At 49.7% G+C, this 25,021-nt stretch overlaps 10 protein-coding genes across 10 annotated transcripts; 6 read left to right on the forward strand and 4 right to left on the reverse strand.

Moving 5' to 3' along the window:
- Positions 1-1,391: 1,391 nt before the first annotated feature.
- On the forward strand, positions 1,392-3,167 carry ASPWEDRAFT_113772 (uncharacterized protein; the record flags this gene model as incomplete). The annotated part of the gene is made up of 2 exons (XM_040828432.1): positions 1,392-2,339; positions 2,397-3,167. The coding sequence occupies 2 exons, from the start codon at positions 1,392-1,394 to the stop codon at positions 3,165-3,167; spliced, it is 1,719 nt and encodes a 572-aa protein (XP_040687379.1).
- Positions 3,168-3,558: 391 nt separating this feature from the next.
- Positions 3,559-5,075, reverse strand: ASPWEDRAFT_741657 (PIG-F family protein; the record flags this gene model as incomplete). Its single annotated transcript, XM_040839448.1, has 4 exons — positions 3,559-4,152; positions 4,227-4,513; positions 4,615-4,631; positions 4,655-5,075. 4 exons carry the CDS (start codon positions 5,073-5,075, stop codon positions 3,999-4,001), a joined length of 879 nt encoding a protein of 292 aa, XP_040687380.1. The 3' UTR covers positions 3,559-3,998.
- An 837-nt stretch (positions 5,076-5,912) lies between these two features.
- ASPWEDRAFT_28912 (putative Rho GTPase activator (Sac7)) lies at positions 5,913-8,850 on the reverse strand (the record flags this gene model as incomplete). Its single annotated transcript, XM_040833201.1, has 3 exons — positions 5,913-8,200; positions 8,265-8,507; positions 8,694-8,850. 3 exons carry the CDS (start codon positions 8,848-8,850, stop codon positions 5,913-5,915), a joined length of 2,688 nt encoding a protein of 895 aa, XP_040687381.1.
- Positions 8,851-10,729: 1,879 nt separating this feature from the next.
- On the forward strand, positions 10,730-11,869 carry tim9 (protein transporter TIM9). The gene is made up of 3 exons (XM_040835586.1): positions 10,730-10,991; positions 11,072-11,141; positions 11,280-11,869. Exons 1-3 carry the CDS (start codon positions 10,984-10,986, stop codon positions 11,469-11,471), a joined length of 270 nt encoding a protein of 89 aa, XP_040687382.1. The 5' UTR covers positions 10,730-10,983; the 3' UTR covers positions 11,472-11,869.
- Positions 11,870-12,354: 485 nt separating this feature from the next.
- ASPWEDRAFT_41566 (bifunctional alcohol dehydrogenase/S-(hydroxymethyl)glutathione dehydrogenase) lies at positions 12,355-14,384 on the forward strand. The gene is made up of 5 exons (XM_040835587.1): positions 12,355-12,748; positions 12,813-12,827; positions 12,925-13,039; positions 13,092-13,227; positions 13,280-14,384. The coding sequence occupies exons 1-5, from the start codon at positions 12,728-12,730 to the stop codon at positions 14,130-14,132; spliced, it is 1,140 nt and encodes a 379-aa protein (XP_040687383.1). The 5' UTR covers positions 12,355-12,727; the 3' UTR covers positions 14,133-14,384.
- Positions 14,385-15,997: 1,613 nt separating this feature from the next.
- On the reverse strand, positions 15,998-17,958 carry ASPWEDRAFT_41567 (heme-dependent oxidative N-demethylase family protein). Its single transcript, XM_040835588.1, has 4 exons — positions 17,538-17,958; positions 17,354-17,492; positions 16,787-17,310; positions 15,998-16,731 (listed from the first exon to the last, which is right to left on the reverse strand). The coding sequence occupies exons 1-4, from the start codon at positions 17,622-17,624 to the stop codon at positions 16,378-16,380; spliced, it is 1,104 nt and encodes a 367-aa protein (XP_040687384.1). The 5' UTR covers positions 17,625-17,958; the 3' UTR covers positions 15,998-16,377.
- A 1,130-nt stretch (positions 17,959-19,088) lies between these two features.
- On the forward strand, positions 19,089-20,439 carry ASPWEDRAFT_173146 (uncharacterized protein; the record flags this gene model as incomplete). The annotated part of the gene is made up of 3 exons (XM_040831026.1): positions 19,089-19,115; positions 19,160-19,473; positions 19,542-20,439. 3 exons carry the CDS (start codon positions 19,089-19,091, stop codon positions 20,437-20,439), a joined length of 1,239 nt encoding a protein of 412 aa, XP_040687385.1.
- A 69-nt stretch (positions 20,440-20,508) lies between these two features.
- Positions 20,509-22,070, reverse strand: ASPWEDRAFT_60324 (MFS transporter; the record flags this gene model as incomplete). Its single annotated transcript, XM_040838514.1, has 4 exons — positions 21,977-22,070; positions 21,520-21,933; positions 21,070-21,475; positions 20,509-21,023 (listed from the first exon to the last, which is right to left on the reverse strand). Exons 1-4 carry the CDS (start codon positions 22,043-22,045, stop codon positions 20,509-20,511), a joined length of 1,404 nt encoding a protein of 467 aa, XP_040687386.1. The 5' UTR covers positions 22,046-22,070.
- Positions 22,071-22,371: 301 nt separating this feature from the next.
- Positions 22,372-23,519, forward strand: ASPWEDRAFT_41570 (class I SAM-dependent methyltransferase). The gene is made up of 3 exons (XM_040835589.1): positions 22,372-22,509; positions 22,554-23,091; positions 23,139-23,519. Exons 1-3 carry the CDS (start codon positions 22,398-22,400, stop codon positions 23,308-23,310), a joined length of 822 nt encoding a protein of 273 aa, XP_040687387.1. The 5' UTR covers positions 22,372-22,397; the 3' UTR covers positions 23,311-23,519.
- Positions 23,520-23,549: 30 nt separating this feature from the next.
- Positions 23,550-24,991, forward strand: ASPWEDRAFT_52135 (uncharacterized protein; the record flags this gene model as incomplete). The annotated part of the gene is made up of 5 exons (XM_040837709.1): positions 23,550-23,876; positions 23,928-24,408; positions 24,458-24,700; positions 24,748-24,837; positions 24,885-24,991. 5 exons carry the CDS (start codon positions 23,550-23,552, stop codon positions 24,989-24,991), a joined length of 1,248 nt encoding a protein of 415 aa, XP_040687388.1.
- Between the last annotated feature and the right edge of the window lie 30 nt (positions 24,992-25,021).

Here is a 25,021-nt window from a genome sequence, read left to right on the forward strand (position 1 = left end):
CACGCTCGTGTTTATCCCCCCGTCAAAACAGGCTGAATTCGGCTGATTCCATTGGGGGTTCTCGTATATCTCACCAGACCAAAGGTGCAGATACAGAATGCCGATGGCATGATGCAACTGATGGCCCTTGACGCATTCCGATGCGATCGCAGGCGAGATAAACCATGTGGTGTTTCACAACCTCACCTTCTCGCCGTCTGAAACTCGACGCACCGACACTTTTTCTCCGACTAACAGCCTAGCAACTGCAACCAAAACGTCCGTTTGTTCTGTCGGCCCACTTGGCTGCCGTTCGGCCTTCGGATCTCTAAGTGTCGTTGTTATTTCTCGTTTCTCTCGGCCTTCTCGAACTAGGACGCTGTGCTAATTTCTTTCTTCCACAGGCCCCTCTCCGTGTCTCCATCTTTTCTTTCTGCAGTAGGAATCCGGCCTGAGACGGTCTGGCCTTAGTCGTATGGCTGCCAATGCCCCCTCGACTCGAATAATCTGAATCCTTTCTCCTCCTCCTCAGGTTCTCCAGCCCTCCGCCTCTCCCCCCTGGCCAAACGCGTCGGTCATGCATCCGGAACAAGCATCGCGCCCCTCTTTCACTCTTGCTGTTAATGTTCTTGATTGACCCCATCATTCTTTACTGCAGCTCTGGCTGGGCCGCTTCATCGGGCCAGAATTTCCAGATTGTGCTCTGAAGCTCTGAATCGCCAGGTCTTGGGGTGGAGATACGCAGACATACAGACAGATTGCTACCTTCTCTACGACGACTGGGACCTTGCCGGCCCCAGGAAGGTCTTGTTTTTTCCACTGCCTTTCAGGATACCTTTTTTTTTTTTTCATTTATCAGTCTCTCGCTAGTCATTTATTATTTGATTTTACATTGGTCTCACAATTATTTCCCGTCTTATCTTAGCTCTAAGAGCCTTTTATTATTATTCTCAATTCTTACTCCTCTTTTCGGCATGACCGCATAGTTGATGATCAAACATAACCTATCCTTTCTTTTGCCTTCCCCTCTTCCCTTTATTTTCAGCCGGGCGTCTACAGCTCATGATAATGATCCCAGCCGTACCTATCGTTGTCAGTAGACTTGATTCTTGCCCCGTTTGCTCTCCTCCAGATCATCGCTAACCGTTGTTTATGCACAGCCTTTTTCGACTCCGCTGAGACACAATTAAAGATAGAAGGATCGGATCTGCGTTCCTAACGACTAGGATCTTGTCTACCTTCCTTTTCCTTTCTTACACTCGTTCGAACACAACACTATTTTGAAACCCATTTCATTCCATCCGACTTCTACACAACTGACACCACAACTGTTATGATAATTAAAGCTCCATTAAGCTTTCATTCGTGCTTGGAAATCTGTGTATGCATGATCTAGTGTGACTGCTCACAACATGTCGGAATCAAGCTTGAGTACAGGGATCGGTTCAACGCGAAGTCACTCGCATAGGACATTGACGCCAGACGCAGCTCCAGCTGCATCAGACCCAGGTCTCGATACTGCTTTACCGCCAATAAACGCACAAAATTCGTCCACCAGCCCTCGTCGATTACAACACCGGTCTCAAACATCCGTAATAGTACGCAACCCTCGAGGACCCAACCGACCACCCTTCTACAACGCGCAGGATTCGATGACAAGTATGGTAGCGAGGAGTCCTCAGATGCATCGCCGGAACGGGAGCACGTTGAAAACAGTAATGCGGAGAATATTCAGTCGCAAAAGGCGAAGCCAGACGAATGAATTCGAGGATACCGCTGAAGAATCTCCGTTTAGAGAGTCTTTTCCTCGGCGATCGGATGCAGGGAGCGAGACAAATTCCTTTCTGGCAATATCCAACTCGTTGAATTCGAAAAGGAGTAGTCCGTTTCAAAAAGAGACTGGTCATTTTGATATCACAGAGGATGCCTTGCAAAGATTATCGCCGATGCCACCCCGTCGACGAAGAGCTACACTTCCAAGCTTGATACTTTCTGACGACGCGCTCGAGTCAGCGCTCGATTCCGGTAAACCAGAGCACAGCCGAGTGGGAAGCGCAGACACCAATAACCCCGAAGATGATATGCGACGGCGTTACCTTCGAACCAAAAGATGTTCGCGAAGTGCGACGAGCCTACGCCGAATGGCAACAGAACATCAATTGTCTCCCATTCAGTGGAGGCGACGGAGTACAGAGATGAATTTCTGGGGCCCATCAGCTCCATTCAGACCAGTCTCAGACAGTGAACTGTCTGTCAGGCCTACCACAGGAGTGACCGTCGCCAGCACGGCAAGGGAATCCGTTAGGAAATCCATCGCGACGTCTGTTGCCCCCTCAGTTGCCCCTTCAGTTGCCCCTTCAGTTGCCCCTTCAGAAGCAACTTCTGTCGCGCCGTCCGCTTTGGAATCTCCTACCCAGCAAAAAATGGAAGTTGAAAGTATACCGCCAAATGTCGGACAACTGATCAACTCCATGCAGGCTGATGACAATCTCAGCCTGGAGCAACGGCTAGCAACGTTGGAGGTTAAACTCATTGATCTCGAGTTTGCAATTGCCCGGATGCAAGATCAACGCGTTGAAAGTCCGCCAGCGGATAAATCAAAGCGCAAGAAGGCCTCGACTCCAGATGTGTCTCAGCAACATGCGCGCAAGAAATCTTCCAGCTATTTCCCGCCCACCGGAGGTGACACCTCTCGAAGCACTCCGTCGACGTCCGCAGAAGAGCGTCCTTTGAGCACTGGCACCATCCGTCCCACCAAAACACTCCACCGCTCACAGACCATGCAGACACCATCAACAACGTCTTTGAGTGATCTAAATGGAATCTCGGTCGATCAATACAGCGCTCTCGTCATGCTTCTCAGAAGAGAGCAATCAGCACGAAGGAATTTGGAAAGCCAGGTTACGAGTCTTCAAGAGGACATGCAATATTTCTTCAAGATGGCCACGGACTCGATGAAAATGGGATCAAGGTACCCGATTCCTAGTGCAGACTCCCATGATTTTCTACGTTTTCGTCGAGCGATGGACCGTCCACAATCAGATACCCCTATTCGGATAGACGACAAGATTGGATCGCCTTATGACAGTGATTCTGATTTGGAATCTGCTGAGATGAAAGCGAAAGGCGATATATTTGCACGATCCAAGTGGGATCGAAATCGGATTGAAATCACGGGCATGATTTAGGTGATCATATTTGCTTTGCCAATGCATTACCTACGGCCGTTGACACGCCGTGTTTTAAATCGTCTCGTCTTTCAGGACTGTCTGTGCAGCGCATATCCTTGTTGACAGCATGCATCATCACAAAATTTTCTTCTTACACTCCAAGCTTTGGGAAGACATCCCCTAACCTCCGGTCAGAAGGCTGGCTACTTCCTTGGTTAATGTGCAATATCTTCGAAAGAGGCACTTTGACCTCACCCTCCCCTTTTTCAACCTCATCCATAAACGACTTCTTTCACTTCTCTCCAACCAAATCCTTCATTTTCAGCCGACTACCTTTTTTTCAACTTCGCTTCTCTCGGTATCGTTGGCGACCGCTCATTCCACCCCATTTCTCTTCTCACGACATTTCAAGCAATTAGCGATCTACTTTGTTGTTAATTTTATTTTGCAGTTTTCAAGATTGGACATATACATATTTTTGTGAATAAGAGCTCTACCATTCGAACATTTGGATTTGGATTTTGGTTGTTTTTGAGTGAGCAGGCTGACCAGAAGATGTATACCCTCTGTTCCGAGCGTGTCATGCCATTTATCTATTTTTTTTGCATTCGCATTTGCTTGTATATATTTTGCACGGGCTGCTATATTAGAATTGAAGACTGGAATCTTGAACTGGATTTGTGGAATCTTTATTCAAGATGGATTAAAATGCTTATTTATTAATATTATCGACTGCTGACAGCTAGTTATCCCCAAAAATTCTTTCTATAGAAATAGACTAAATGCAAAATATATCCACATTAAAGGTAAGTAATATAGCACGATAGTACCAATTTAACGGAGGAACAATCACTCCGATTTCTTATGCTCCTCCACTTCTTCGGGAGCAAACCTGATACGCTTGCCAAACACGCAAGGCGTACGGCAGAGGAGCGTGCCAATAGCGTGCCCAATATACGCACCCGTGATGATGGTAATAGGAAATGCTTGCCACGGACGGTCCCTAGAAGAGGCGAGTTAGCTTTCCATCCACGAAGAAAACAAACAAAACAGGCATATTATAGAGAAGAAACGTACCAATCCAGAGGAATAGGAACAGCACCGAACCAAGCACCGAACCCGGCTCCAAGCGCACCACCCCAGACCGCATCGGCGGGTCTAGAGACACCCCAGATCTCCTTCCAGACGGAACCGTCGACACCGTGGACGTAGATGAGGGCTGTGGCGGAGAGAACAGCCATGTGGCCTGCGCAGAGGACGGTCTCGAAGTTATGAGTGGTCAGGGGGGCACCGAAGAGGACGAGCAAGATGGCCAGGACGGGGGTGGCTAGAAGGAAAGTAAGGGTGAGGGATAAAAGGGCAGGCTATGAAGAATCATCTTGTTAGCCTCAGAAACGACATATTTCACCGAGGGAAAAAAAAAAAAAAAAAAAAAAAAACAGAAGAGGTCTAACTTACAATCAACTTGGCCGAAATCCCACCCTTGGCATGCTTGCGCCGGTGACCAAGCTTACCGGCCCTCGCGGCTGATCCGGCACCAAGACCAGGACCAGCGCCGAGTCGCTTCTTCTCATCCCCTTCTCCGGTGGGAGAGCTAGCCTCGCTGCCGGCAGCTGCCTTGGAGGTCGATGAAAGGACCGAGCCAGCCGGCGGCAGACAGACCATCACATATGCGACCTGCAGAAGGGCCAAGGGTAGCAGGTCATTGAGAAGCTCGCCCACCGGGTCGGCAACTAAGTCTTGGAATCGAGCCGCGAAAACTCCGAGGAGAAGGATCGGGTGGATGAGAGCATAGGTCCGCGCGATTTGTGAAGGGAGGATAGCGACAGCCGGAGCAGAGGGCTTCACGGTTGGTCCCTGGGTAGTAGATGGAGTCGACGAAGCACCGGTGGCCGAGCGGGGCGGAGAGGGGGGCGTGGAGGTCATGACTGAGGCATTGATGGGTGCAGAGGCACCCTGGTATTCAACTCTGAAGGCTTGAGGAATTGAACGCTCAGTCGTGCTCAGTCTTGACGTCGAGGAAATCTTGACTGAGTGATTATTTGCTGGGCGGAGGAAGGGTGGGCCCGATGCGGACATTTACTCCGGTGTTTGGTCTGTTTGCTTTGAAACATTGCAGCCTTAATTCTGAGGTGTCTGTTTACAACTACATGAAATCCCGTCATGTTGAATAGGCTTATGAAGAGCATTTAACATATAAATAGTTTTATTTTTTGACCCGTTTTTAGAAACCACACCCGAGGCCAAATCCGATGGGGAAAAAGACAAGACATACATTCATTCGTGACCCATAGCAAGCATAACAGCAAGTGAAGAAAAGAAAACTTTCGGGTACGGAGGGGGCCGGCCTGGCAGCACGGAGAAGCAAGATATACGGCTCTAATGCCATAGCAACCATAGGGATAAGCCGAATCTAGACGAGGTTTTAATCGCAGGATGTAAAACAAAATAGCCCGCGACAGCCCCTCCCAAAAGACACCCAACAGGATGCATAGGTGTTGCGACGAAACTGTAAATGCAGTTCGAAAACACCGTCGATCATAGTTGGCAAATCGATAGGTGGAAGAAAGCAAATCATGAAGAGTGAGAGTGAAAAACAAAAAACGCCTGCTCGACTGTACTGTTGAAACGCGCAGATACCAAAACCAGATCAAGCCATCGCGTGGCAATTTACGTCGCAAGAAGTTCCCAGCCTTCATCCAAAACGACGCCAACCTATTTTGACTTGGTTGGAGGCCATCCCCAGTAAAGATGCAAGAATACTTAGGACGAAGTGGTATCCTTCGTCTCTTTCTGGAGGTCGGAAGTCGAGATTGATTCTGTTGGCGGCCCAGCTGCACCAGCGGCTATGCTGGCATTGTCTCTTTTCTGTTCGGTAGTGGCAGCCGCAACTGGACTTTCAGGAGTGTTGGGCTCCTCGGGGATTGGCGGAGGCAATCCAGAGCCAGGCAATGGGGAAACTGGCGTGCTCAAGATTTCATCTTTTTGGTCCTTGTGCACTTCAATTGGAGCAGGTCGGCCGTTGACGTTGCTTCTTCCACTTGGGGACAGGGGCAGGCTGGTCATAGACTTTTCGTTATCAGAAAGCACAGGGCTTCTAGCCTCTTCTCTGTCCGAATCTCTTCCGCCATCACGGACTTGCGCAACCTTGGCCTTGAATTTCTCAAAAAGACCTCGTTTCTCTGGCTCAGACCCATGGATAGAAGAATGTCCGTTGTTGCTTATTTCAGCATCAAGACTCAGGGGCTGGTTGGAAAGCTCATTTGCAAACTGTTGTAGATCCGATGGTGAACTCCGACTGGCATGGTGCCAACTTCCAATAGAGCTCGTGCTGCGCTCAGCTCCCGGGTTGGTAGCTATCAGTGGAGGTGACGCTAGTCCAAGACCAATATGCTCATTGCTTCGCTTGGATGAACGTGGGAATCTCCAGCTTCGTCGACGCTCCTTGCGTTCTGCTCGGGAAGCATCATCGGTCTGGTCAAAATCGGAATGATCGGTGAAAGAAGATCGTGAGTTCATGGAGGGAGTACGCGATCCATAAGGTTTCAACGAGGTATCCGTTGCAGGCTGGGGTCCACTTTCGTTAGAGTTCGAGGAGTGTTCATGTTTAACGTCTTTCGCTTGAGACGTGGATTCGTCAGTTGCCAATGTCGTGTTGGGCGGTCTGGGGGTCGTTCCTCCCACCTCATTGTTGATCTCAGATGGCGCCCGAGCAGCCTGAAGCATTGCAATCAGATTAGGATCTGAGGTTGCTGCCTGCAGCGATTGGGATGAACTCTGTGCACTTTCACTAGCACTTCCTGGGATACGTTTCTTCTTAAGTCGGTTAGGTTGTCTTGGCTCCTTGTGATCTCCGCTTGGGGGTGGGGATTTGGAAAAGAAACTGGATAGCTTCCGCTCTCTGTTCGGTGTTGCGAGTGTCGGCGGTGGAGAGTATACTGGCATGGGAGCAGATTCTTGCTGACCCGCCTTCACGGTGGACCGATCAGCTGCTGTTTTGGGAATCGGACCGTGGGTTGAGGAATGCACATAGGCAAACCCGATTGTAGCCGGGTTGGACCCAATTTGACCGGAAGAGGGTTGACTACTTTCTTCACGGGGAGGAGGCGTCCGGCTAGCCGACCGAGAATTTTGAGCAGAGGGCGCAAGTTTAGAGGAGTTCACGACGGTAGGCTCCGCAGGCTCTGTAGACTCTGCAGACTCTGCAGGTCTGCCGAGTCGAGAGGGTGGGATCGCAGGTGACATCTTCGAAGGCAGGGTATTACTTCTGTGCACGCCCACGCCGCTGATGGAGGAAGGTGTTCCTGGACTGGGGGCGTTGTTGGACTTGCGCGAATTTTTGGAAGAAACAGAAACGTTCCTGCGCAGGTTTTCATATTTCCGAAAGCTGTCCCTTCCAGCGCTTGCACTCGACACAGAGCGCCTTACGGTTGAGTGAGATGTGGTTCGCGGCGGCATCATACCACCTTCGACTTCCTTCACAGTTTGCTCATCGGCAGCAGTTCCATTCATTCCAAACAAGAAGTGGTCTTGGTTTTCGATGAGGAAGATCAAGACATCCTGACTTAATTTATATTCCTCGGGCGACATGTCATGTTGCGGGTGAGAAAGCAACCCGGGTTGAAAGATGGCGGAGAGGTTTGCCGACGTCATGCGATTCTGCTCTGACTTGGAAGCAAAGACGGCCAGCAGATCAAGGATGTAAAGCAACAACTGCTTGTTCAATGGTGGAAGTTCTCTGATGAGTTGCTGATAAGCTGCGACGGCCCTCGCGTGATCAAAGGCTTCGGACTCTGCTGTTGGCCCATTTCCTTGGACTTGTTTCTGGTATGTACGCAAGGGCTCGCGGAAACGTTCGTAGAATTCTAATGGGACGATAGGTTCGGGAAGCTGGTTCAAGTAGCGACGGAGTACGTTCGCAGCATCGTGAACGGTATACCCCGACCAATCCAGGCCCTTTCCATAACGTTCGGGGGAGTCGAAGACCTCCTGAAGATCCTTGATACGTTTCGCGGACCCGTTGAGACGAAAAATTCCCTCGACATCGGTTGCTGTTTAAAAGACAATCAGCCAACTCTTATCAGACCGAAAGACGATTTGATTGAATATGCGTACCTTTTTCCTTCAAAAACACACCACATTTCGCGACCACGATCGGGACATAACCGTAGATGAAACTCTCGCCACTGTCATTCGTAAGGGAAATGGCGACATTGGCGTACTTGATGCTGACGTTGAGAGGAACACCGAATATTCCCTGGGGTTTGTCTGCTAAAGGCACATCCGTTAGCACATTGGAATGGAAGATAGTTATCTGGAGTGCAGTCTGCAAGGCGAGAGTTGCTGTGAGAGATGGGGCTGTATGAAAAAGCAAAGGGTTCTAATGCGCAGTCGATCGCTGCAGAATTTCTCAAAGGGCAGGCAGGGTGTGCACCCTCTTTGATAAAAGCAAGCAACGACGTCGCATCTGACCCCTTCACTGACATGCAGCGACACATCCATTGCAAAACAGTCCTCCTCCACCGCGAAAACCATGTAGCGTACCTTTCTGTTCCACCTTTCTTGTATTCTTCTTGAATTGCCTCCACCAGGAAGCTAGGTCACGTTTCGATGGCGGGGAGGTCGCGATGGGTTGATGCTGGGAGGCAGTAGGCGGGAGTGACTGGAACGCCTCAGCGCCAGGGTGCGCTTTGCCCGTCATGGTGATAGACAGCGCGGGATAACGGGAGCGCGGAGGAACGAGATGCGGAGGCGAGCGAAAGACGAGAGTTGATGATGTTCTATGAGCACGACCAGATCAGTTCCTCCGTCACCGCCCTCGTGTTCGGCGCGAGAAATCCTGGGGCTGGGACAGCGATCCCAAAATAGCACGAGGGCAGGTCGACTAGTTCACCAAGCGGAAAGAAAGTGCCGCGCCGTTCGAAGAGCACGGGAGCTCGAGGAGGGGGGCGGACTGGGGTGAAAATGTTTCGATCCGAAGTGAGATGTGCGCATTCGAGATGATGATGAGAGAGATTGAGTGATGGAAGAGATGGGATGTGAATGGTGGACCAAGGAGTGGGAGCGAGACAGGGTGGAAGGACGAAGACTGGGGGAAGGAAGGGCGTCCCCGGAGAGGCACGAGCGCGCTTCTTCTGCTGTTCTGCCTGAGGCGATGGGAGGTGTAGAGGGGAAGAAGAGGAAGAGGAGAGGGGGACGAGTCTACTCGAGAGAATGAGGGCCTGCATAAAATAATAATAACCTCAGCAGGAAGATTGTTGGTTTAGATCATTGTCATCATCATCATATTTAGTAAAAAAAAATCTACTCCATACAAGGCAGCTTACTGCGCTACGAGGATGGACCAGTCAGGTGATCCCGAGGTCTTACGGGAATAACGATCATAAATCCATATATCAAGGCTTCAATAATGAAAAGAACCATGGGTGCAGCTCCTCCAAGGGCAGTCGACTTATCATGGTGGAAGGAAGGGGTCCTTTGCACTGGGGATCGACAGGGTGCAGAAAGCACCGAGGGGTTTCGAAACTCTCCTCTGCTCAATACACACATCTGGTATGCGATGTGTCTCTTTTCCCCCTTCTTTTTTGGCTTTGGCCCCTCCTTTTGCCTCCCTTTTCTTTTTTTGATTCCTTTTGTGACAGATAGACAGGATCATATGGGGCGTACCACTGTAGGTTCCCAAATGGTGCGGCAATATGCTCCTGTACGGTTACACTGAGGGGCTCTCATTGCTCATGCAATCCACCCCGTAATCAATAGTTGCGGTTGTTCTTAATTTATCTTTCAGGGCAATTATATTTCCATCGTCATCGTCAGCGACCTCTTCACCATTCATTAGTGACAGTTGGCGGTGGGCTTGGGTCTGTTCCAAGGGACCGCTGCGCTGATCTCTGGGTACCAGGTCCATTTCCAGGTCGGCTAACAGGCTGCTGGGAGGACTAAATCACCTGAAATGCCTTCCTGGGTAAAGGCTCGGTGCAAGTTCATATTAATCGGTCAGCGGAGATGGGCTTTCTGGCTTATTATTCGAAGCCCAGACAATCCCCCCAGAGGGGCACCAAAGTCCAGGCAAAAGGATCGCCCGGAAAGCCCACGATTGTCGGGTCTGGATCTGGTTGTGAGACTCAAGAGTGAGACTAGTTGCTATTATTCCCAGGCTTCCATTGCCTCTCGAATCTCCTTATTCTTCTCTCCTTTCGCCTCTCTCGGGGCTGATTACATGTTCTTTTAGTTGTTTTACTTTGCGAGTTGAGCGTGTGACTGACTGCTTAGTTGGACGCCGTCCTGCTCTGTGGTTTGACTAGTTTCAATTCCTTCAATACTAGATACAAACTAGCTAGATAAAGTTGGTAGATAAAGTCTTTATTATGAACTAGATTATAATAATATCCCTCAATAATAGTACACTGGCCGAGGAATAAAATGATTGTATTGTGTTTCAGGATAAATATTTAGTGATGAAACGTTATCAGCAGGAGACGTTCTACCCCTTCGATTCCCGCTCAGTCTAGATGCCTTTCGAGCATTCATATGGCATTCCCCTCGATAAATCTTACTCTCTGCAGTTCCCATAATATAACGGCGGCTTCAGAGTTCAGCCACGAATGCCGGATGCCTGAGTCCTCAGGCATAAAGCAAAATCCTTCGGCTGACTATTTCTGCCAAACATGCACATCACGTGTGTAATGTCACGTGACATAACAGAGCCTGCGGCGAGAGCTCCGGAAGCTTTGCGGCCTCAGAATCCCATCAATAACAATTCTACTGCCAATTACCTGGACATCTCAAAACACTTTCCCCCTAATTTCATCTAATTTATCTCCTATATAACACAATGGAAGGGTGAGAATTTTCCTTTTCTGCTCCCCCCTTTCTAATTGCAGATTCGATGTTCCGGAAATCTTGCTAACTGTTAACTTCAGTCTCAATGCCTCGGAACAACGCGAGTTCGCCTCTCGCATGGAGAGAAAGCAGCTGAAGGAGTTCATGACCGTACGTTGATTGTCCTTGATCTGAATCAATTCAACCTTCGCTTCCTGGCGTCCCGACGATGATTCAATGTCCCCGTCACCACACGTTATCACAATATCTGTCTTACCGAAACACGATTCTGATTCCTCTCTCCTATAGATGTACTCCAAGCTCGTCCAGCGCTGCTTCGATGACTGCGTCAACGACTTCACCACCAAGTCTCTCATCAACCGTGAGGAGGGCTGTGTTATGCGTTGTGTTGACAAGTACCTGAAGGGCTCCGCTCGCCTGAACGAGCGTTTCCAGGAACAAAACGCCGCCATGATGCAGAACGCCCAGGCCAACCGGTAAATTCGGTTCGAGTGAAGGCTTCTTTTCCAGTTCTGGTTCTATGCAGGTCGCGTTATTCAAATGAGGTTGGCATACCTTGGGGTATTTTTGGTAGATTGACTCGGTATTGGGTGTGTCAGGTTTTGGTTTGGATGGGGAGAGAAGAAATAACAACTCTGCTCAAGGAGAGGGTAATTCGAGACAGTATGCGACTGTTCTCTATGTAACATAGTGATTTGGACGTGGATGGTAGCCCTTGATGGGTTTGATGACTATCATGTGTCCAATCGAAGCATTGGAGGCGTCTGAGCCTACTTTAAAAGCAGCATTGCCATATAATTCAGTGTACTCTGTTGTTATCTCTTCCTTGTAGTCTTCGTATATGTTTCGAAGTCTAGTTATCTGTGTTGATACTTCAAAGAACGCAATTTGGAGATAAACCCATCCTCAAAGCTCATGACATGCTGAGGAACCATGGATATATTAACCTCTTCGGGCTAATCTGTAATCATTCCACTCTCATCGAATATTCTATCGAAACGCCGAGAAGACGCCGACGAGTATCATAGTATCGGCTGTCGTCATCGGCGACCCGGTCTTGGCAACCACACGGGCCAAACACGGAAAATTTTGCCTATTTGGGCGATGGATAGAGCTACTTGAACAGTATGGATAGAGGTTTGGAGTTGAATTATCTTGTTATCACAGCATTGTCTATAAAATATGCAGAGCACTCTGTATACTTTATCTAAGATTGTTGACGTTGATCAGTGTTGGCTGGTATGCAGTCTGCGAGTAATCCGTATAGCAGTTCCCCGTTGGCGCAGGCTGTCCTATCAAGCAGATCCGGAACACGACCGGGAAACTCATTCCCAAACAACATGTGCGGAGAGTAGATGAGGGGATTTTGATCCTTTATAAAACAAATCTCCAAGAAATGTAACCAACAAGAGTCATGATGCGGCTATGCTGTTATCACGGTAGACACGGAAGGCTATCCGTACCCATTAGTCAGTGACTCAATCACTGCAAAAAGTGCCCCTCACCCCACCTCCTCCCCCTCGTCGACTCGTTTTCTCCTCACCAGGAAAACTCCACTCTCCGGCCACGCCCGTTCGAGCAAACTCCTGTCTTTTTAAATCCTTTGCTTCGCGCTCCTCGTCATCGGATTTGCTTGATATTGATCTATCTCTTTCATCTCTCATCGCATCCGTCCATTCTCCTTCCGTGGACTACCCCTCTTCAGTCAACCTTACCCAGCTGTCTTGAACACCATCATGGCTAGCACCGTGGGACAGGTAAGCTATTCCACAATTGCCCCTCCAAACAATAATAAGACCGTTCTAATAGGATTGTTTACAGACCATCACCTGCAAAGTAAGAGCTCCCCACCGACGACCGTCCCAGTGACATCACCAGGATGATTGCAGAGCTTCCCTTCAGAACAACAGACTAAACTTTTATCACATTACAGGCCGCTGTCGCTTGGGGTGCCGGTGAGCCCCTCTCCATTGAGGACATCGAGGTCGCACCTCCCAAGGCCAACGAGGTCCGTATTCAAGTACACCACACTGGTGTCTGCCACACAGGTTCGTTTCCCTGAAGCACGTCATCCAGACTCGAAACTGACCAGCGTGTTAGATGCCTACACCCTCTCTGGAAAGGACCCGGAGGGTGCTTTCCCCGTCGTCCTCGGTCACGAGGGTGCTGGTATTGTCGAGTCTGTTGGCGAGGGTGTCACATCCGTGAAGCCTGGCGACTATGTCGTCGCTCTTTAGTAAGGACATCTCAAGGACTCTGGCCATTGTCAATGGCTAACCATATCCCAGCACCCCTGAGTGCCGCGAGTGCAAGTTCTGCAAGTCGGGCAAGACCAACCTTTGCGGCAAGATCCGTGCCACCCAGGGTAAGGGTGTGTTGCCTGACGGCACCTCTCGTTTCAAGGCCCGCGGCAAGGACCTCTTGCACTTCATGGGTACCTCCACCTTCTCCCAGTACACCGTTGTCGCCGATATCTCCGTCGTTGCTGTCACCCCTAAGATCTCCACCGACCGATCTTGCTTGCTCGGCTGTGGTATCACCACTGGTTACGGTGCCGCCACCGTGACCGCCAAGGTTGAGGAGGGCTCTAACATTGCTGTCTTCGGTGCTGGCTGTGTTGGTCTGTCCGTCATCCAGGGTGCTGTCCGCAACAGGGCCGGTAAGATCATCGTCGTTGATGTCAACGATGGCAAGGAATCGTGGGCTCGCAAGTTCGGTGCCACCGACTTTGTCAACCCCACCAAGCTCAGCGGCAAGACCATCCAAGAACAGCTTATCGAGATGACCGACGGTGGTTGCGACTACACCTTTGACTGCACTGGTAACGTTGGTGTCATGCGTGCTGCTCTAGAGGCCTGCCACAAGGGCTGGGGTGAGAGCATCATCATTGGTGTCGCTGCTGCTGGCCAGGAGATCTCGACCCGACCATTCCAGCTCGTCACCGGCCGTGTATGGAAGGGATGTGCCTTCGGTGGTATCAAGGGACGCACCCAGCTGCCCACTCTGGTGGATGACTACCTGAACGGCGAACTCAAGGTCGACGAGTTCATCACCCACCGCGAGCCCTTGTCCAACATCAACACTGCCTTTGAGCAGATGAAGCAGGGCGACTGCGTCCGCTGCGTTGTTGACATGTCGTAGGTGCAGGATTAGCGGGAAAAAGTGTTTTTCGAGTAGTCTCTAAACGTTGATGTTTATGCCGGCATGATTGAAGATCTTCTGGTGGAATGTATTTAAATAGTCACTTTGGTGTCATGCCGAATTTATGGAATGATAATTGATATCAACACAAACTGAAGGAAGTCGGAACTGTAAACGAGTAGTCAATTGAATCATCAAGATAATGAATCGTCTGGAGAAAGTCGAGGGGTATAGCTCCTACTTATGTATATCCCCAACCTACAGGGTCCTCATCCAAGCGGGGATCGGTCCAAAGGACCTTGAAGATCTTCACTATGAGCTGACTTGATCTGTCTACTACCGGCATTACAGTCATCAGGATATCCATAGTGTATAGCCTCCTGCCTCGCTCCATGATAGCAATTTCTTCCCGGCAAAAATGTTCATCGCCAGATGGTACAAGTTGTACGTCCGGCTTCTCGGTTGCAATGGGATCAACGCTCTGCTAATATAGAAGAACCATAATGATCAGCTGTTTTCAATGCTGTCATCGCATTTGAGATAACCTTCAGGTTTCCATGGACGATCCAGGCGCTCGGAATTCGAGATAACCATGCATCACTGGTGATATGAGAGAGGTTGAAACTTTCCTAAAGAAGAGCTATATGCATTATGGATAGAACGGCCATAAAACATTTCCGGAGAGCATATAATGTCCCAATCGATCCCTAGAAGCTGAAGTACTGAATCGCAATCGCCGATGCTACATGATGGTGAGTGTGGACTTCCGAGTCTCATTTTTCAAAAGCTTTTAAAGCCAAGGGCTGAAGTACGATTTTAGAAAGCTTGTATTCATGAGTAGTATGGCATGGACTTTGGTACACCTGTACACTCTTCATGATCTATAACTTGACTTTCCCAACGAACAGTCTCTGAGAGACTATCAGAATAGACAAGCTGACTAACACCTTTTTGAATCAACCTTGCAGTGATCAAAAACAGACAATTGGAAATATGAAATTAATCAGGGAGAGCACTGGGCCAGTGTCTCCGGTCCAGAAAAATTATTGGTAATTCTTTCTTTTCACCCATCGACCACGAGATGAAATGAAGTTTCGGGTGAATTGGATATTGACTTCACAGGATTCAGCTATGGACATGAACTAGGCATACATGATCAAGAATAATGATAGGTAGCTTAACTGCCGTGTTGATTTGTGGACAGAAGAACCGACAATGGTTCAATTTAAAGGACTTTGAATGATGCAATCTTGGAACTCTTGCTTCCTTTTCGTAGCGACACTACGGCCCGTAGCATGAGCTGTTCATGATGATATTTTTCAAGAGTCAGTTTCGCATTCTCCATCCAGAGCATCACATGAAACGCACATTAACTCAGCCCACATTCCCAAACGAGTTTAAGCTATTATCAAACGACAACAAGTCTCGAGGCTGAACCGATTTCGGCCCCCGAGATCATCTAGGACTATTTGGAGCTATGGATGCTTGGATGAAGGGGTTAAAATACTTCAGATGTCACCATTAGCTCCAAATAGGCCCATATATCGCCAGAGGGTCTAGTTATGCAGTGTGGCAAGACACGCTATACCAAACACAGTATTTGCTGTTGAGCAGGGTCTGTGGCAAAAGAACACGTAAACAAGCGCCGAATAGAAAGTACCTTATCCATTGTTTCTAAGACATGCATGGAGCAATAGGTATGATTGGCTTGGTTGGGTTGGAAAATATTTGTCCATTCTCGCAAGTCCAACTATACTAGTAGAACGGGTAGAAGCTTGATTATTACAGTGCTTGAGTTTATGATTATATATATCTGCTACAGAATATTATGAAAATTCAAGTAGACTATATATGTTAAACACCTTCTCTGTGCCTAAAAGGATATGCTAATCAGTGCACATGCCTATCACTTAATCTAAGGCAGTATAATCCCTGCAGCCAGCCCAGATCCAACTTGGAAAGGCCGCAGACTAGGCTGACGGGACCCGCATTTCTAGGTTTGCCACCAGAGATCGACTAAGCTGGAATGGGTTAGACGCCGAAACGGGACTCCCAGAAGGATTCGACGGTCTCGTTGGGTTGGAGATGCACTGGGGCTGTTGTCAGGGGCTGCTTGATAATATTGTTGTCAAATGATACTGCTACTGTTCATTATGTAGACGGTTTATTCATTTTTGAATTGAAGAATACTGTAACAAGTAGTTCAGCTGCTTCAATCATACTCTCATGTCTTCCAATCTTATTCTCAAGCAACAGTTGCATCCCCAGGACCGCCCCTCAACCAAGGCAAGACCTTTCCACCCCAGTACTGTCTCATCTTATACTCTCCCAGACCCTGAGGCATAGACTCGATAGCATCGGCAAGGGCATTCCCTTCTCCCTTGGCACGCACCTCATCCAGTCTGGTCATGTAGCTGCGCACGGTGAAGATGATAGCCCGGGATCGGGGGAGGGCAGTGAGGGTCTGGTGCTCGACGCGGAGATAGCATTCGTTCAGCGGGGGGTTGTATTTTTCATCCTCGACTTGTTGGTCTTTTTCGGGGTAGAAGTTGTTGCCGTCTGTGCGGAAGAGGTCGGCGCCGTCGACTTGTAGGGACCACTGGGAACGTTAGATGGGATATCTATCTATGTATATGTTTGTTGGAAATACTCACGTTCATACGTCCGATGAACTGGCCAGGCTCCATCCGGGAAAAGTACCGGTCAACACTTGCGCCCAACTTCTTATCATACCCCGGCACAGGCTGGTGGATCTCCCTGACCGACTCGCCGACACGGGCAGGACTCAGAAACCCACCGGGAAAGCAAGCAATGTAGCCACGGAGACGGAACTGTCCGTCAGGGTCAGGACACATGAAGTAAAAGTCCTCTTCGACGTTATCCGACAGATAGCGCAGCATATCGGCGGGGGTGAGGCCGGCCGTGGTGAAGGGGTAACTGGAGCCGGTGGCGAGGTTGTCGACGAGGTTTCCGCGGATCTTGAACATGGTTGGGAAGCGTTGGGGGAGGTACTTGATCATGATTTCGTCGTAGAGTTCTTCGATGGCGGGGTCGACGATCTTGCCGGTGCCGATGGTGAGCTCGGGCTTGTCTTCGACGAGACCGCGGCGTTCTTCGAGGCGCTTGAGGTAGCCGGAGTCGATGCGGATCCAGCTGTCGCGGGTTTGTTTTTGGATTCCTATTTTGTTAGTAGACGATGATGGAAGTGAAGGAAGACATACCCATGGTGACGTGGCCCTGTGTCCTGTATGGCTTGTAGTCGATAGGAGGAGTCGTCTTGAAGTCAAAGTCTTTCAAAGGCTCAACAGCCCAGAAGGGATCGAGCTTGGTGCCAAAGACAGACGCCACAATGCCATTGTCCTAGTCATTGTCAGATGTATTCAGCCAGCTAGATGGAACACATACAGCAGACTTGCCATTGAACCTTTTCACGAGAGCCCTGACGGCCACGAAGCCCAGAATGAGCAATAAAGAAGTAATGACAGTTTCCATTGTGAAGAGAGATAATGAAGGAGAATGATCTGATGTCTGGATGGAAAGGGCAACCCAACCTCGACCTTTATATCTTCATCTCCTCGTCTTCCCCTCCTTTCTTCAACCAACTACACCGTAGACCGCGTACAGCACATCTACAAACAGCCCCATCCCAAGGTCGCATGAATCCTTGCGAGACGATATTGACGACGCCCGATACCGGGAGAGTAGCCAACACGCAGCAACACGTATTCCCAATGTCTGATGCCTGAATTACATCTCAACATTATACAAAAGTACCGATATGGAGATCTAGATTCCAACTAGATGCGCGGGGTAGATGACCATCGAGTGATTATCCCGTGTCTGAGTGGCCGGGACAGGCCATGTGAATGATCCTTGGGCCGTCTCAATATTGAGACGAGGATGAATACACAGAAGTGGTGATTGGCAGGATGGATGTCAGCAGAATGATCACCAGACTGAGGACCTGAGGAGGGAAGTCGATCCTTCATTCTGATACTGGAGGAGCTGACATGTGATCAGCATAGCAGAGCCGCGTTAATCTATTCCGCAGATGAGGCGGATCTCATGGTTATCTCAATAGAGATATTACATACAAGTGTCTGTCATTGGAATCTCAGAGTCTCGAAGATCTTTTAATCTAGATATAGTAAGTGCAGAAGGCGATATCAGACTGATATATGATGTAACTAGTATAGAAGACATCGGCAGTAAGATCAAATAGCATATCAGATAAAATTACATATAATCTTCGGTCACGAATACTGCAGAGATCCAAGGCAGATCCCTGCAATCAGTGAAGAAACATACGCTATTCTGCAATGTCACCTTCATAACGCCTATATTTGAAACATCCGGGATATGCATCCAGCAGGATGATATGTCTTATACTAGATTAGGGCTGGGATCAGCCAGGACCAGCGAATGCGATCAACTCGAATTGGCCAATGGGATGCAAGCCTTCGCTAATACCATTGCCCACAAGGCTATTTCTCTTGGCGGACTACTTTTGATTATTTTGAAATCTTTTTTGTTGTTTGAGCTGGGATATTGGGGGAATATATCTATCAATTGAAATATATCTATATATATATGTACATCTAGATGAGTGAGGAAACTGGCAACCAAAACAGTCGATTCGAAATGTCCAAAGTGCGGATTCTGATTCCGACGATCGACACGCCAGGTCTGCAGCTGACCGTCAGCACTAGTCTGACAGCCTAGGCAAAGCTTAGAGAACTTAGCGTCAGCCCCGTTGCTAGTGATGTGACTCTGCGGGGGCCAAATGCGTCCGAAGTCGGCACGGAATTGATCTGCGCTTGTTGCCCGAGGAGGTCCGAGTTGGATCTAGATGTTGTATACAGATAGAGTATACAGTTCTGAGTATTTATTGTGTTGGTAGCTCTGTATACTTCTATTGTATCTACCAGAATCAATTGAAGATTGAACTATATCACCATGACCAACTCTACCAATACCGCCAAAGTACGTTACCACCATCATTATCATACCCATCTAACAATCGAAAGCCCTTCTCCAGCTACCAGCATGACATCTACATCGCCGGCACAAAAGGCATCAAGCCTATCATGACCACCAACCCCAACCTCTGGGAATCCGCTGCAAAGCAAGTCATGGAGCCCATGAACTTTGACTACGCAAAGGGCGGCGCTGGCGCAGGCGAAACCGTCCGCAGAAACCGCGAGGCATTTGACAAATGGAGTATTATTCCGCGCATGGTGAGGTCGAATACGAAGCGGTCTCTCAAGGTGAAGGTGTTGGGCCAGGAGTGGGATTCGCCGATTGCCATTGCGCCGGTGGGTGTGAATCGTATTTTTCATCCGTGAGTGGATATCCTCCTTGATGTTGAGGATGTATGGGATTCTGATATCTGATATCTGATATACCTAGGGACGGAGAAAAAGGCATCGCCCACGCAGCAGGCAAAATGGGCTCTCCATACGTACTCTCCACGTTTGCATCCGAGAGCCCCGAAGTCGTCGCGCAGGCCCAAGACGCCGCCGCAGGCCACGACCACAGCATCCGCTGGCTGCAGCTATACTGGCCACAGTCTGTCGACCACGACGTGACACGCTCCATCCTACGCCGCGCAAAGCAACACCGCTACACGGCGCTCGTCATCACGCTCGACATCTTCTCGATGAGCTGGCGCCCCATGGACCTGGACAACGCCTACCTGCCACTATACAAAGGCTACAGCACGGCACTGGGCTTCTCCGACCCGGTCTTCCGGCGGAAGTTCCGGGAGAAGCACGGCCACGAAGCGGACGAGGATATCCTCAAGGGTGCGTTCGAGTGGGAGAATACCATCTTCCCCAATCTGGCGCATACTTGGTCTGAGCTGGAGTTTCTGCGGAAGGAATGGGATGGGCAGATTCTCGTCAAGGGGATCCAGACGGCGACGGACGCTGAGATGGCGGTGCAGGCGGGTGTGGATGGGATTATCGTGTCGAACCATGGGGGAAGACAGTATGATGGCGGGTATGGGTCTTTGGACGCGCTGCAGGAAGTTGCAGAGGCAGTGGGGGACAAGGTCGATGTTCTCTTCGACAGTGGTGTGCGGACGGGGGCAGATGTCATGAAGGCGCTGGCACTCGGGGCCAAGGCTGTGTTTGTTGGAAGACCGATTATCTACGGACTGGGGGCGAGAGGACAGGAAGGGGCGTTGCATGTTCTCCGCTGTCTGTTAGCGGATCTGGAGATCAATCTTGGTATTACCGGTGTTCAGAATGCGGTGGACTTGAAGCCGAGTGACTTGCGGCGATATGAAGCCAAAGCTAGTCTGTAGTCTAAATAGCCTTCAAGAATAATCATATATTCAACCCCTATTACAGCATCTATATCCAGTCTCTACTTCCTAAGTCCTCGCCTTCGCCGCCTGACTAAAAACACTATGCCCCCTGAGATAATCCCCAAACCGAATAAACGCAAACGGAATCAGAATCATCACCAAACTCGCAAACCCCAACAAACTCGTCGCCCAATGCGTCCCCAGTCTCCCAAACATCGGCGCCGTAGCCAGCGGCAACAACGCCCCAGAGACACTGCGCGTACAACTCGCCGCGCCCAACGCACTCGCCGCAAACGTGCCATACGCGTCGGCGAGGTAGTTGATCAGCGCCATGAAGATGAGCAGAAAGCCAATGCCAAAGGGGATGCCCGAGAGCATGGGGACGATCCAGTGCACGAGTGAAGTGGCGGACCAGGCGAGCCAGAAGAGAGAGATGGTGTAGAGGGGTCCGCCGAGGCAGGCGAGGGGGAGGCGGCGGTATTCTTCGATTTGGACCCAGGGTTTGTGCTGGGCGCGGGCGGTTTGGTAGATGGAGTCGTAGGCGAGGTAGACGATGAAGGAGAGGAGGGCGCCGATGCCGACTTTTTTGTTAGTTTTACATTCATTATAGTATGTGGGAAGACGTACTGGGGATGAATGCGAGACCGCATTGGCCGGTGGTGAAGCCGTAGATTCCCTGGAAGATAATCGGGTATGCTTCGAAGAAAAGGTAAAAGATGGAATATGTCAGGGAAAGATAGATGCAGGAAAACAGGACAATCGACTCGGAGTAGATCATTCGAATCGGGCGTGTCAGGACTCTCGTCACCAGATCTCGCAGACTGGGCGTGGCCAGGTTGGCATCGTCAGACGAGATGCCATGCGTCTTATTGTGCTTTCGCAATAGCACAGGGCGATACGTCTCGGGGAGAAATACCAGCGCCGGCCACGAAGCACCTGCGATGATCAACGCAATCCAAAACGTCCATCGCCAGGTGATGGTCGAGATATACCCCGAGATGAGCGGTCCCATTGTCGGGCCCAGCGTTGTCGCCTGTCCTGTCAGCATATAAACCCATGATAGCGTGCAGCACCTACAGCCATAAACCCAGCCATCGACCTCCCTCGTGTCTTGGGATCAGAAAAGATATCCGCATACAGCCCTCCAACGACAGCAGTGGGCGACGAAGCAAAAATACCAGAAAACAACCGAAAGATGACAATCGCTGCAAAATTCGGCGCAACAGCACACGCCAGAGTGAAGATGGTATACCCCGCAAACGTCCATATCATCACGGGCCGTCTACCGTACGTCTCGGACAAGGGGCCGAAGAGAATAGGACCGAGGACATATCCGATCAAGTATGTGGTGATGGGGAGCACGAGCTGTTGCTGGTTGGTGATGCCAAAGTCGGCTGCGATGAAGTCGATGGCGCCGCTGGGGAGAGCAGATCCGAGGGTGCTGTTGAGAACAATCACCATGCCCGTGACGAAGACGAATAGTTTTTTCTTCTATCGTGTGTTAGCGTTGACAACTGCAGGGATGGTAACTTACTGTCGTCCAACTGTATGGATCCGGAGTGGTTTCTTCAATCATACTGGCAGAGTGAGAAATGCCTTTCATCTCAGATATTGTATGTATTGCTCAGACTAAGTATCCCCATATCTATATATCCACACCCAATGCCCTCTGTGATATTAGAAATAACAGCAACAGTACAAGCCAGCCGATATCGGTGGACCCCTGCTGGCCCTAAACAGCCCCCAAAACGAGTGGATTTGCATTGCCGATCCGCTTATCTACACTTTGGCTAGTTGCGGCCCGCAGCGGACGTTCTTTTGTGCTCCAGATGGCGTTGTCTGTTGTCCTCCGATGTCGGGGCTGCATACTCCTCGTGGCACTGGACATGGCTTATAACTGCTGGAAACACCCAGTCTGTATCATCTCCAGAGACAGACAGACAGACAGAAGAAACATGGCACAAGAGAAAGACATCTGGTCCGCCGACCTGTATGGCGACAAGGTGGCCCCGTTCGTTGCAACCTCGACTGAAAAGGTCCTCACCTGGCTCGACCCCCAGCCAACTGGTAAGGCTTCCCTACAACAACGATAAACCTCACTAACAAACCAGATGAAATCCTCGACATCGGCGCCGGGGAAGGCCCCCTGACAGCCCGCATCGCCCCCCACGTCAAACGCATCGTGGGTGTCGACGGCTCCCCCAACATGATCGAGCACTTCCAAAAGACCTACCCGCATATCGAGTCCCGCGTGGTAGACTGCCGTCTGCTGGACCAAGAAGCCGACCTGACAAACGGCAGCTTCACCAAGGTCTTTTCGAACGCCGCTCTGCATTGGATTCTGCGGGATCCCGAAACCAGAGCCAACACGATCAAGGGCTGCTTCGAGGCTCTCGAGCCAGGTGGTTTGTTCGTGAACGAGTCCGGTGCGCTGGGAAATGTGGCCGAGGTGCATTCTGCTATTATCAGTGGGCTGGTTACTCAGGGTATTCCGGTTGAACAGGCCCGCGAAGCATCGCCTTGGTGGTTTCCTTCCGTGCAGGCGATGAAGAATCTTGTTGAGGGAGCGGGCTTTATCTGGGTCAAGGGCGAGGCTGAACTCAGACAGACAAGACTGACGGACAATGAGAAGGGTGGTGTTGAGGGATGGTGAGTTTACTGATATATTCCCGATTGATCGATCGCTAATGGAGTAGGATCCGTCTGTTTGGCGAGCATTTTCTGCAGCTTCTTCCGACTGTCGAGGCACGCGATGCTGCTGTCAAGCATGCCGTGGACGTTCTCGAGGCGGTTGGACGACAGCAACATGATGGTTCTTTCACCGTCAATTACATTCGTCTTCGCTTTGTTGCTCAGAGGCCTGAATAACTGCTCGCTGATATGATTTATGATAGTTCTCATCAATATTTACGTCTTTCCTCTTATAGTAGTAGTAGTAGATTCGGCTCGGACCGAAGCCGCATTCCCATCTGGTTGTATGCAAGCGTCGGCTATGATCCGACATTTCGGCATTATCCGTGATAGTTATCAGCAGTATATAAGATATAAACGCAATTCGAGTGAATCAAGTTCTGTAGAAATATTATTACATTCAGTGATCATACAAAATGGGACAAACATCCACATCCATCGTCGACGCCTCCGACGCATCCCTCTTCTCAACAGCCCCATACATCCCCCCCGATGCCATCTTCGCCCTCACAGCAAAATACCTCAACGACACCTCCCCCCAAAAGGTAAATCTAGGACAAGGCACCTACCGCGACGAACAAGGAAACCCATGGATTCTGCCCTCCGTACGGAAAAGTCGAGAAATCCTGACTGCCCAGAATGTGAATCATGAGTATTTGCCGATTCTCGGCCATGCGGGGTTTAGAAAGGCTGCGACGAGACTTGCGTTGGGAGAGAGGATTTTCAATGAACTCGAGAGTAAAGTATGAATCATCTATAATTGTGTATTGAATGAAATGAAGCTGACAGAATAGATTGCAATCTGCCAAAGTCTCTCCGGCACCGGCGCCCTCCACCTCGCAGCACTTCTTCTGCGATACTCTCAAAGCCCACTCCCAGAAGTCCTCATCCCCCAACCAACATGGTCAAACCACCACCAAGTCTTTTCATCGCTCGGCTTCAAATGCCAATCCTTCCAGTACTATGATTCCAGCAGGCGAGATCTGGACTTTGAATCGTACATCTCCACGCTGAGATCTGCGACCCCACACTCGATTGTTATTCTGCATGCGTGCGCTCATAATCCCACCGGCTGCGATCCGAGTAAAGAGCAGTGGAGGGAAATAGGGCGCGTCATTAAAGAGAGACGCCTATTTCCTCTGTTCGACTCGGCGTATCTAGGCTTTAACTCGGGGAATGTTGACGATGACGCTTTTGCTATTCGGTATTTTGTTGATGAGTTGAAGCTTGAGGTTGGGGGGTGTTTATCTTTTGCAAAGAATATGGGGCTTTACGGTATGTATTTCTATCTATATTGATCTGGAATAACCATCTAATAATACAGGCGAACGCGTTGGCTGCGTCTTCATCATCACCAAAACCGACGATACAGCCAGAAACACGCAATCTGTGCTTGAAATGCTGCAACGGTCTGAAGTCTCCAATCCGCCTGCATATGGAGCGAAAATAGCAGCGACCATTCTCGACGATGATAAATTACGACAGATGTGGTATGATGACTTGATAACAATGAGTTCGCGGATTCGCTCCATGAGGCAGGAGTTATATAACTACTTGATTCAGTTTGGTAAGACCTCCTCATACTTTTCCCTATAGGGATGCTGATGATATCAGGAGCACGGGGAACATGGGACCATCTTATCCGGCAATCAGGCATGTTTGGCTTTCTGGGACTGTCGTCTGAAGTTGTTGTTCGATTACGAGGTGAGTTATAAAGAATGACTGATAATGGATGGATGCTAATTGAATAGAGGAATATCACATCTACATGGCGGACAATTCGCGCATTTCCATTGCGGGATTGAATCCGGGGAATGTCGAATATGTGGCTCGTTCGATTGCAGAGTGTTTGAAGTAGTTTCTTATTGTTGCTTTTGTCTCGTTCTCA

This window comes from Aspergillus wentii (genome assembly GCF_001890725.1).
Source record: "Aspergillus wentii DTO 134E9 unplaced genomic scaffold ASPWEscaffold_5, whole genome shotgun sequence".
Classification (NCBI taxonomy): domain Eukaryota; kingdom Fungi; phylum Ascomycota; class Eurotiomycetes; order Eurotiales; family Aspergillaceae; genus Aspergillus; species Aspergillus wentii.